The sequence below is a fragment of the Buceros rhinoceros genome, unplaced genomic scaffold, assembly GCF_000710305.1.
Source record: "Buceros rhinoceros silvestris isolate BGI_N320 unplaced genomic scaffold, ASM71030v1 scaffold8754, whole genome shotgun sequence".
Taxonomy (NCBI): Eukaryota; Metazoa; Chordata; class Aves; order Bucerotiformes; family Bucerotidae; genus Buceros; species Buceros rhinoceros.
In genome coordinates this window covers 27,239-40,104 of record NW_010408761.1, presented here as the reverse complement: position 1 = coordinate 40,104, position 12,866 = coordinate 27,239, and the positions used below count along the sequence as shown (strand labels likewise).

Below are 12,866 nucleotides of genomic sequence, written 5' to 3'. Positions count from 1 at the left end.
CAATTCAGCTCGCTCATACGAACGTAAATAACGTCCAGGTACTCTGCGCTCGGCAGGAAACCCTCGCCTCTGCTGCGGCTGCCGGAAGGTTGTGAGAGGCAGCTGGAAACCTTGAGCGTGCACCAGGAAAAACATCTGGTGCGCATTTCAACACTAATAACATCTGTTATTCCCAAACCCACCACTGGACTGGGATTATCGTAAGATGTGTTACTGCAGGGTGTCTACTTCTGTTTTCAGTAAGATCATCGATGGCTCAGGCTTTTCACTCTGTAAAGGGAATGAGGGCACTGTAATTGCACACACCTCTCCAGGTCTGCTTGGAGAGGCCCAGGTAGCTGCTGCTTTGTTACTAGCACCGTTTCGCTTGCCTCTTCGCCTCTTCATTTTTGGGGGTGGTGCTGGTTATTTTTTTCCCTTTTTTTAGGACAAATTAAATAGATCAGATATATAAATCAATGGCTAAATCTCCATCCCAGAAGAAGCAAGCAGCTCTTCTCTATTCCTTGCTACAAGTAAGTTGTTCTCTAAGATTTTTTTTTTTAAATCTTATATTAATTTCTTTTCCTTGAAGTCAAAACATTTAAAGAATATATTACTTAGAGCAATTAAAAAACCCCTCATTAGGAAATATGCATTTGAGCATTGCCTTTCAGTCTAATCTAATGACCTGATCTAATCTAATTCTCACATTTGTCATGAACATACTGCTGAAAACAACGAACCCCAGCTAAGGAGGTAAGACGGCTCTACTAGGAGATCTATTAGTAGGCAAGGTTTCCCCTTCGCACGTAAATCAGCACTCAGCCTCTGCTATTCCCTAACACAAAATAAATAAAGACCCTTGGCAACTACAAGGGGACTTCAGGAAAAAGTGATTGTAATGAGACTTACGCGGCTACTGTAACACCTTGAGTGAAATCAGGGCTGGGACGGCCGCGTTGCTGGGTGCCCGCTCATCTCCTGCCTTGTGAATCCTGGAGAAACAAGTTTTCCTCTCAGACAGCTGGAAGTCACGCACAAAGATATCCCCTAACCTGGGGAGCAGTGTGGCCACGCTCCAACTGCACTGCTGAGCTGGGAATAGGAAAGGGTAGAAAGAAGAGGTGGGAAACCGATCTTTACTAGTAGGGGTAGAAAGTCAATAAGGGAGAACGCGGATTAAAAACCCTACCGGTTCCTTCGCATGCTTTCACAGCACGTGCTTTTACTCTCTCTTGCTCTGATGTTTCTTTTTTCCCTACTTTGCCCTTGCCCTCATCCCTGCACCCAGCACAGAGGGAAGGTCAGGTCTGAGGAGCTCGCCCGCCCAAGGGTACTTACCGCCTCCCGCCAGTCGGGACAGCTGTCTCCTGTAACTGCCTTCACGCGGGTAGCAAACTGAGCCTTAGAAAAACAAAGGCAACACCGATCTCTTCATAAATAAACACTCATATCCCTCCAACAGCCCCTTTTACGCCAGGCTACAACACCCTTTCAGATGGTTTTGGCTGCAGGGTGCCAAAAGCGCTGCAGAGTTCCCACCGCCAGGCTTTCAGCGATAGCTGCCCAGGTCTGCCGCCTCCCCCACAAGCGAGAAGCAGCTGCTGCCATGCCAGCCTGGGGGGTCAACCAGCACGCATCCAGCACAGAACCGGGTGATGCACCACAGGCCCACGCTCTGCGTGTTTAGGAATAATGGCTCCAGGGGCACCAGCAGTCCTCCAGACACGCCAGCTCAGAGCCAAGGCCCTCCCACACTGGGTCAGATGAGGCCATGGGGTCAGCACAGCCATCACCCTTAAAAATGAGCCTGCCTCAAAACCTTGATGTATAAAATAAACTGTATTTTTTAAAAAATGAGTGAGCTTATTATCCAGTAACTGACCAGATTTTAAGGAAACACTGTCTCAAAATCAGTGATAAAAGCTGCTAGCAGTAACCATACGTGACAAGGAGCTTGAAGAATCCATAAATGAGAAACCTTGAAAGCAGGGGCAATGAGGTGTCAGAATTCCTCAACAAAATTACTGAGGCAAAAGAAAAACGTTGGGAAGACCTCAGCAGGACCCCAGGGGCCACGGAAGTGCTCCAGGCAAAGCTGGGAAAGTCCGCCAGAAAGAGGGATCACAAATGCAGCGAGAGGAGAAAGGTGAGAAGAAAGAAACAAGTTGGTGCAGAGAATTAAGTCAATGAGCAAACACGGAAACATTACAGGATCTTCTGCTTGGAGTCCCCAGCACAGAGCTCCTGCTGACACGGGCAGAAAGGGTCCCTCTTCTCCAGGTGGGAGGGACAGCGTAGAGCTCTCCCCTGCGCCGGGAGCATCCCTCTGGAGCTGGCAGCTGAGCCGGGTTTCACACATCAGCCTTCTGCAGGCAGAGCGGTTTTTTCAGCCTCAGGGGAAGAGGGGAAAACGCGTGTGCAAGTAAAACTGCTCCCCTCATGCCCTTCATTCTGCAAGGAAAATACAAATATACGGGAGGTCCTGCAAGATTACTAATTAAAATTGCCTCTTCACACCTCCTTAATGGTTATGATTTCATTTATGGCAGTTTACTTCTGATTGATGGTTTTAAGTTTATTCCTGTAGCCTTCTAGGACAAAAATCAGGCTCTGAGCACAGCACAGCCTTAGCTCTAAGACTTGTGGCCTGAGGTATGTAACAAGTTCTGCACAGCTACCCACTGGGAACCTAAAATCACTTTTTTTGCTCCCCTAGTTCTGTTCCTTTTGTGTGCGAGTCACCGGCTAGCCCAAGGCTGAGGGTATTTGTACACCACTGCTCCTCTAACATTTCTTAAAAAGAAAGTCTCCTTAGCAGGCTAACCTCATCTACAAACCAGAGGACAGTGTAAAAACGATAATGTGAAAATGCAACCAGTAAGTATCTGGCTTTTTAAAGAGCTTGAGAAGTGCTGGGATAGTAAAATAGCACGTGTGGGAATTCTGCACCAAAGGCCAAGGTGTTTGAGATCACGAGATTCCTGTGTTATCTCTGGAGTGGAGATTCCCGGAGCTGCTGGCTTTTTAAAGAGCTTGAGAAGTGCTGGGATAGTAAAATAGCACGTGTGGGAATTCTGCACCAAAGGCCAAGGTGTTTGAGATCACGAGATTCCTGTGTTATCTCTGGAGTGGAGATTCCCGGACCTGCCATAAACAGCGGCTGAAGGAGGGAGTCCTGTGGAGATAAGACGGCTTTGTCTGGGCTAAACAAAGAAAACAGACAAATGTTGAATGTCCCAGTGTCCAATCAAAGACGTTTGTCTAATTAACTGCAAAATTAATATTCAAATTCACACCTCTCAATATGCTAATGAGCCCAAAGCGGTACACGATAAACATATATGTCTATGTCACTCAACTCTCCATCCAAATCATGCTAAACCTCACCTAAGAGGCAGAGACAAAGAGAGTCAGGGCTGAAAAGGCAGGAGGGGGAATACCTGGCTTGGGGGAAAAGACTGAAGGCTTATCAGGGACGGTCGACGGCTGTACTCCTCTTCCTCCACCCAAGACAGAGACGTCTTCTCGGTAAGAACTATGCTCTCACTGTACGATGAAATACCCGGGATGGCTTTCTTTTTGCTAGTAGTTATATACATTAATAATATTTTTACTTATTAGGTGAGTACATTTATCAACAGCAAGTCCAAATTCATTATATCTGTCACTTTAATAAACTTTTTATTATTTTTATTGGCTTTGCAAAGCCTTTTCAGTGAAAGTCCTTTCAGGCTCTGGCAAGCAAGTTAAACTCCTATATTTAATGCAGCAGCACGTGCTCACATTTACCGAGTCAGCTCTTTATTCCACAAGCTAAGACTTCTTCCCCTTTTCTGTTTTCTTCTTGGTCAAAACACGGTTGCTGATTTTAGCATCTGTGTATTTTGCTCTCCTGTGCAAGGATAGATTGTACTGATCTTACTCCATCGAGGCAGAAGTACAGCCAAAGGTCATTCAGCCCCCGGGGCAGGTCCCCGTACAGTTGGATACTGTGCAAAATCTGCTAAATGGCAAAGGACTCCAACATTATGTAGGAATTGGCTCGTTCTTCCTTTGGCAGAGACGGGGAGAGCTGAGCAGATGCACATTTCCTCCTTCCACCAGCCAGTAACAGCTCGTATTTTTTATTGTCAGCTGAACCTGGAGGCGAGCACAGCAGGGATAAACACAACGGGCTGTGCCTCCCTGAGCTCCCACCGGACCAGGCAGGAAACGAGGTCCTTCGCTGCTGGTAGCAGCTGGATTTTCTCCAGCATCTTCACGCAGTTTAGCGTATAAAAGGTTGTACCGTGCCCCGAGTCTGCCCGGGCTCGCTGGTGAGGCTGCTGCGAAAGCACTGTGCCTGGCACCCAGCCGCGGCCAGGGCTGACTCACTTGCAGCTCCTGATGCCATTCCTCATCTCCGACAGGATATGGAAAATGCGTCAAGCCTGGCACACGACTGTAAACATACTCCTCTGGGCTGGCTCTGCTGCTTTCACCAGCCCACTTGGGTTCGGGCAGTTTGTAAACGATACTTTTAAGGCAGAAGATCAGAAAGCCCACTGGTGCAGCTCCCCGGGAAACGCAAAGATGACTTAGTCTGCCGTGTTGAATAACAAAACTCTTTTTTTTTTTGTACTACGCCAGAGTATTGGAGCAGTGCTTTGAACGGAGGTTACCTTATGATTCACGGCATGAATGAGCACTTAGTAGGCACATACAAGAGCACTGTACGAATCAGGAAATGGCTCTTTCAGGTCTCTGTACAAAAGGAAGTGAGTCTGAAGTTTGCTAAACTTACAGAGAGGGCGTTTGTGAACTTAATCTAGGGCAGGGGATGGGGGGAAGGGAAAAATCCCTTTTCTTTCCCTGTGGATTGAAACACTAGCTCCGCACGTTTCTGTACACCGTTTTTAACAATAACAACAACAACAAGGAAATTAAAGGGGCTGAAACTGTGGTGGTGAGCGCTGCCTCCACAGCTGCCTGCCTACGACCCTTAGCTGGCATGTGCACGTACACTCACAAAGACTTCGGACGTCTGTGTCCCCACATTGCTGGACAAGTGAGAGCTTTTCTGCTTCCCTGAGGTAGAGCCGTGCACCTGCTCGGGGAAGCCTCCCTTCCTGCGAGCCGGCTGCCTGCGGAGCCGGGGCACAGCAGGCTCACCAGGAGCCTCAGCACTGCCAGCCCAGGGCTGGATGTGGCTCTGCTCAGTTCAAAGAATCAAACTACTTCTTCAAAAGCACGGGTGCTGCACCCTGGGGTTGGGAGAGGGTACTTTGGATTAAGACTTCTTGGAATTCCAATTTGGATGCAGTGAGACACAGAACCCTGGATTTTGAAAGATTTTGCTATGGGAAGTGGTATGATCCTGTGGCCTTCACACCGTAACGGTCAAAGAAGGAAGAAATTGGCTTCTCCTCTTGAGGTTATTCTTTTACCCAGGCTCGCGGCTGCTGAACTCACTGCTTCCTTAAAATGGATGCTGAGCAAGCCCCTGAAGCACGATGAGGGTTCTCAGGCTGCCCTCCAGCACAGCTGGTCCCAGGGCTGCAGGCCACCTTCCTCGGGCAGGCGTGATGAACCCGGGTGGTAAAGCACCGCAGCCACTGCCTTTCTGACGCAGCAGCTGCCCTCTCTGCCAAACAGCGTGTAGCAAGTCACCCATCCTGCTCCTTCATGGAGCTCTTACAAACTTCAGGAAACTTAGGATCTGGACACACAGACTACCCATAAAGTGCATCCTTCAGCTTTCGTCTCTATCGAATTAAATTCTTGCATCTTGTGCAGGTTTATATTCACACTATAAACAAAAAGAGAAATTCCCTGACCCTGCGATCGTGAATCCGAGCACGGCTCAGGCTACTGCACGGCTCTTCCCAGTCATACAGTAGCAAGCCACCCGGGATTTATCTCCCCCTCTCCAGAAGATCCAGTACAGCTTACCAATAACAACGTCATGCCTCAGGAACTGGTCCTGGTGGTGGAGCAACACATCCAGCTTACCTGCCACAGCTGGATGCAGCCGACATCACTGACTGGCTTCGTGTGTTAATCGGTAGATTTAGACCTTTAAAGGTACCCAAAATAAAAAGCCTGGAGTTAAGAGAGACTGACAGTCTGCTGCAGGCATTGCAGAAAAGTCCTTTCAGAGGAAGATTTGTTATCAGCTGTGAGATATCCTGAGCCCACCTTTTGATTTCTCCAGCTTTCGACACCAACACAACGGCTACCAGTAACACCAGCTTGAAAATGTAGCGTGAGAGCAGCATTCTGGAGGAATCCATGAACTTCAAGACAAGATGAAAGCCCAGATCAGACTTTAGTCTTTAACCAGAAATGGCCAGTAATGAACTTTACTGAGATGAAACAGAGGAAAACAACACAATTGCATCAATATTCCAACACTGCTTCTAGAAATACCTTGAGAAAACTGCCAGCTCCAGTCAATTTACGAACCATACACAGTCAAAAAATACCAGAATCAGCTCATGGTCCAGAATTAAAGAGGACAGGGGGCTGTTACGCAATTAGAAACACCTTTTTTTTTTTCCTGCTAAAACATCTGCTTTGCAGATAGATATTGTAATCAAAGCTTTTTCTTGTAAACAAGAAGCTTTTGTACCCATCAAGAACACTCCGCGGTGGGGCTGGCCTAGGCACCTGCGAGGCTGCCCAGGCGCAACAGCCAATCCCGCTTTGAGATGCTACATCTGGGAAGGTCCAGGGAGAAGTTACACAGGTCTCCCCAGCGCGCCTGAGGAGCCAAATGCTCTTTGTCAACAGCAGGTTACTATGATAAAACTGGCTTTACGAGGAGCTTAGATTTACGGGAAGGTATGGAAATAACTTTTACAAAACAAAAAGAAGGGAAAAAGAAACACACGCGGCAGGAGGTCATATTTGTTCTGATGCAAGTGCTGAAGTTTTTCTGCCAGGGGGGCAGAATGGAGCAGTAGGAAGCCCCTTCAACTACCAGGGCATTCTTTTCTCTAGGTCTAGAGCACGATGTCCTGCCTATCAGTCTTGCTCTTTATTGCACTGCAGTTACAGCTCTCTTCAAAGGTGACGGACGCAATGAAGAATGCTCCAAAACATCTCAGTTACAACCTCTGCTACTAAGTCTGTGTCTGGGGCCTTCTGCAGTTAGAGCACCAAGTCCAGTCTGCATTTCTGGAATGACCACTTGTGGCAAAACGCTGTTTTTATTTAAGGCTGCATTTACCAGGGCTAACAGAACTATTCCAGGCTGGTGATGCTCTTTCTAACAAAAGGAGAGGCTACGCTGTCCACTTTTACTCAGATAACTAAGACACGACCTACAGGAGCTGTCATCTCCACAGAACTGGGGACTGCACAGGCCAACCTGACCATCTCCCGTTCTGCGACTTTCACATGCTGCACACACTGAAGTTCATGTATTTAAGAGAGCACTGCAATCCGGCCCGAACATATCTGCTAACAGCCACTATGGCCAAGCATGCCGAGATGGGGACACATTTTTTTCCCCCCCCTATTTCCTGACATACTTCCTCAGTTACACAGACTGCAGTTACCAAGCTGAAAGGCTCAAGCGGAAGAATGACCAAACTTGACTGTGAAACTTGGATGGGGAATATGTAATTTTTAGCTTATGTTGTAACACCCACAGGCAGAGCCTGGCTAAAGATAACACACGCATACACAAATCGGTTCCGTGCATCTGTGTTTGTGCACATACATGCACAGATCTATACCCGGCACAGGGGTCTACTGCTCTCCTGTTTCCCGTTAGGAAAGCATGTGCCAAGTGAATTGGATGTTTACAATCTGTCGCACTCCTACCAGCATGAAAGCTTTTATTTCCTGCACTTGTAAAAACAGAAGACACAAGGAAAGGATTTCAGTTAAGGTGATCTTGCTCACGTTTTGTAACCGTCTCCTCGTCATGTGTGTATGCAGGTGCTTGAAGGTAGTCATTTCCTGCTAGATAAAAGCATTCGGTTTTCATGTCTATCATTCGGGACATTTTTAAGCAGCAGTGCAAATATGCAATACGAAGATGTGGTCAAGTAAAAAGCATTTAAGTCAAGTGGTAGTTATTTAACCCAGGATTTTTTAAACATGCACACGCATATACATGTAAACTAATAAAGATTAAAAGCTGTCGTGTTTGAATGACCAGAAAAATGTCACTGCGCTCTCACAGGCAGTAAAAAGAAACCGAACAGCTAACAACTGCATCAAAAAGAAGAATGAAGAAAGCACATCTTGGTGGAGTCTAGGAGTGAAAAATACCCGAATTACCAAGTTCTTACCAGTTACCAATACCAGTTACCATGTTCTTAAATGCCAACGTGGCACATGCCAAATATTACTGAGAAAGATCCAGGCATTTAAAGCTGTATTCCTAGCTCATTTTCTCTCGGATATGAGAATGCATAAGTGAAGGGAAGAAACACATGTACGCTTGCATAGCAAGAGTGGTGTAACAGAGCAGTTACAGCTACGATAGCTATTTCCCAAGTTTTCTTTCCCCTATTGATAAAAACACTACTTTGATCCTCCCAAGCCTGTTTGAACTATGTTGGTGAATTTAAAGTAAACAAACAAAAACAGACCACCACCATCGCCCCCAAATCCCATGCCAGAACTTTGCTCCCTTTCCTAAGTCAACATCCATCTTTACCAGCCTAAAATAATCACTGAAAAACAGGCACTGAACACTCTGGGAGGTACTGTTTTTCTGCCTGAGGCTACAACATGCCTTATGCCTGTATTAAAAAAGAGTTGGCTGGTTTTATAATGCGCACACAGAGTCATATTCGGATTGCCAACATCAGTTTGTGAAATAATGCTCAGCTGGAATACTTAACCAAGTAATACCAAAGATGTTTAAAAGCATTTTTAATCCTATTTACTTCGTATTTTCTTGCCTGTTCTTTTTAGAAAGTTAGAAGCACACATTTAATTCCATCCTTTCCCCATTCCTCATAGTCACTGATTAATTTAGGAACATTTAAGACTCACTAACACAGCTTTAAATGCTCGAAGCTACTTGGACTACAGTAATTTGTGAAGCATCATGCCCCAAAAGAGAGACTCATGGAAACAGCAACAAATGATGAAAGAGTTTCATTGTGCAAAGATTTCAAAATGCTGGAAATCCTTCTGTATTTCCCTTCGCTTCATTTTTTCCTTCCCTCCCCTCCCCTGGCTGGGAATAAGGAAACAGCCAAGTTATTCTATAGCTGGTTCCCACCACTGTAACATTCTGGTTCCCATTAGCTGTGCATTCAAGCAAAAACAAGAGCAAACATTAACAGCTCCATTCCCATCCATCTACTAGACAGGAACTCACAGATGCTTCATTATATACCTCCCGCTGGCACTGATGAGGCAGAAGATTTGTATAGAAAGGAGGGGGAGACTTGGACAAAACACAAGAGTCATTGTAATTGTTCTCATTCGTAATTGAATTAGCTAATGTTAGCCAAAACACCATGTTACTTTAAACTCTTCCTCACCGTCAAAAAATATGGGCGTTGTCAACAGCACCTCGAGAACCTTTCACAGATTGTGCAAACGTCACATACATGAGTTTAAAGAAGACAGAGGGGAAAAAAAAACAGGACCATTCTGTGTAACTGGGATTTTATTTTATATATAAATAATAACAAGAGACTGAGGAAATTTGAGACTTGCTACTTGCAACACTGATCCTGCAATGGGACAAGTACAGGCAGACTTGAGTCCCACTGCAGAATTGAGGACAGGGTCTCAAGGCTGATCCAAAATACTTAGTGTCCTTTCACAGATTGCATACCAGAAGGCCAAGCAGCACACCGCGAGTCTTTCCTGAGGCAGAAGGCAGATTAGAGACATTCAAAATCAAAATGGATTCAGATGGTTTTCCTCTTTTTCTCAGAAATTGTTGCTCATATCTATATTTTTTATTCACCTATAACCGAAGAAAAGGGGACAGAGGGAAGGAGGCAGAAAACAGAATTCAGTATCAAAGGTCTTTTCTTTCCATTGTTAAAGTGCAATTAAAACCTTTTTCCTTTGATGCAGCAAGTTGATCAAAATCTGAGGAACGTTCTCAGCACCAATTTACTTCTAGTAAAGATATTTAACTCTTCATATTACTGACATTAGAGCACTAATGGTTACGTCTGTTCTAGAAAACTCTATTCCTATAGCTGAACTGTATGGAAATATAAAAAAAGAACACTTCACAGCAACAAAACACCATCTGAATTCTTGTGTAATAAACGAACTTTCTCAAAAATAATTCTTTTTAATTCCTATCAAATGTGGGGTTTTTTTCCCCTCATTTCATTTACTCTGGTGTAAAGCTAGGGTAATTTAACTCAAAGAAATGGAATTATATAAATATAACACCTGAACAAAGCGAAAACGAGATATGCTGTCTTCCTGGAGAAGCATAAAGCCGTGTCACTTCTATACAGCTGTTCAGCACAACAGCTGGATAAAATTAAAGCCTGCTTCTATGGGATGTGGTCTGAGGTGTAGTTTACATATAATTACTGGTGACAAACATACTATAATAAAGGAGATGTAATGCTGCTGGTTTTTGGAATGGAGAAATGCTACTGTCTCCAACTCAAAGTGATTTTATCCTTGGTTGATCCTCCACAATTCAGAGACCCATGCTGCAGCAAATCTTTATGAGGAAAAATGAGACTGCATTTATTTTAGCAACCAGATTCAACTAAAAATATTGCCAGCAGTTGAAAATACAGCGAGACCTTTGGGTCTGTTCTCATTCAGAATAAACAAATACGTCTTTTCAAAGATCACAGCTGCTTCTTCCAACCTTTGGGATCACCCAAATCCAACACATCTGGACTGGGGTATGGAGTTAAATAACTGCATTTGATTTCAAGCAGAAGTAACAACACATTGCCACCCCCACAGAACAGCTGAAAATTGATACTGAACGGAAATCTCATCATCTAGTTGCTCTAGGTCAAAAATCTAGTAGTTCCATCAATGTATCTCCTCCAGAAATAATATGTGGTAAAGCCAGTAGATTTCAAAACCAGCAGATTTCAAAACCAGCAGCACCTGGTAAGCACTTGAGCGATTACCTCCACTCTTTTTAAAAAGGACAATGGAATATCTGAGACACCAGCTGCTAGTAAGGTTTTCCTCAAAACTTACTTATGATTATATTTATGATTAAAATCCTGTGGATTTTAGTATAAGTCTTCCTGACAGCACTTGTTCCATTCCTTCACCCCATACCTCCCCCCCGTCCTTTGCCTTAAGCAAAAAGCACTAGCATTTCAAAAATTGAATAATGACCTACCAGAAATTACATTCACATCGTAAGAAATGCTAAAAAGAAAAAGTTATTTACTTGTTTCTGCTTGTAATGAACCTTGATATTTGTACAGTGTCCCACACACATAAACAAAAGTTTAATTTCCCTGTCTTTTTATCATTTAGTAGCTCTGTTCTAGTCCGCAAAAAATATTTTAGCAAATTTTGGAGCTTTTCTTACTCTTGGTTCTCTTTGGTATCTTTATTCCAAACAAAACTCTTCTTCCTTTCAGTAAATCAGCCATTCAACATACCTTTTTGTCCTGGTGAGAACTAGCTATAGCGATTAAAAATACATTAGGGGAAACACAACATCAGAAACTAGTTTTGCTTTTAAAGCTGACCTTGTAACAGTGGAATGCTGTTGCTCAACAGATGTGTGCATTCCATCACATCTGCAAGCACTTCTGACTGGTGATGATGTAAGTAAAAAAAAAAACCTGCATTTTTCTAAATCCAGACTCTATTTACACAGTTGACAGTTAGAAGAAACAAAGAACTGGCAACTCAAGTTTCTGGCCCAGAGAACTGGGAAACGCTGCCTCCGTTTCCTCCATCATTCATTCCCAACCGATGAAGCACGTCTCATTGGGAGGGTGCATCAACATGAAAGGTCAAGAACACCCTGGACTGCTACAAGCTGTAAGGTAACAGCACTGACAAAGCTTTAGGGAAAATGTACCAGCAGGGAAGCGGTTTCTATCCCCTCCTTTACACCTGCACAGGTGTGACAAAGGCAAAGATATTTTTTGGTACAGGAAGCAGAAATGGGAAGGGAAGAAGGGAAAAAAGAAAAAAAAAACACCCAACCAACAATATATTAACAAGGCCTTGCTAAATTAACTCAGAACCCTTGAAGGAGACATATATTTATTTACTTGCTATGCTCTAAAGATGAAGAATTTAGAGTAGTTAAATAGTGTTAAGGAGCATGCATATTCTTGACAAATGTTAAGACAAATAAAATTATAGCCTGTCTTTCCCTCTTTCTTCATCAGTATGAAGAAGATAACTACAAGTCAATCCTGCACATGTTCAGCTTTCCCAGGTCATTTTGCTGCTTTAGCAACATACTATTATCAGTCTTTATCCTTTACCTGTTTGATGCCCAGTCATCTGGCCTTTTACTTCTGCGCTCGCTCTTCGTTTGAAGCAGCATGGATTTCCACGTGCTTGTCACCATGTGCATCAACCTTGAGGAGGGAAAAATACGCACTAAATTTCAACTGAGGCAATCCACGATTAATGTTTTTGCCAGGACAGAAATCCTCTTCAAAAGCTGAAACAAAAACTTCTTGCAAACTCAAGTGGTTGATGAGACTAATTCAGTCTAATAATCTCAAATATGATCTTCTGCTAAACCATTTCTAGATTTTAGTCTTTCTGTAGTTAGCGGAGCAATGAAAAGGATTTGAAAGAACAGCAGTTCAACAGAAATGCTTTAATTGACTCATTTTGCCTGCACTAATAACAGAGGATTAATTCCCACAGAGTAGTTGCTATTTTGCATTCTCTGAATTCTGTGTGGATTTATACAATAGGTCTCTTTTAGTACATATCCTTTGAAA

General features: G+C 44.0%; 1 protein-coding gene across 1 annotated transcript in view; it reads right to left on the bottom strand.

Annotated features, from left to right (window-relative positions):
- Positions 1–9,586: 9,586 nt before the first annotated feature.
- The window catches only part of APOO (apolipoprotein O), a gene marked incomplete at its 5' end in the record, with an annotated part of 30,110 nt that continues 26,830 nt past the window's right edge, over positions 9,587–12,866 (bottom strand). Inside the window, 2 exons of the mRNA XM_010134966.1 lie at positions 9,587–9,910; positions 12,396–12,491. Of these exons, the coding sequence (XP_010133268.1) occupies positions 12,423–12,491 (69 nt within the window). The remainder of the gene's footprint in view (positions 9,911–12,395; positions 12,492–12,866) is intronic.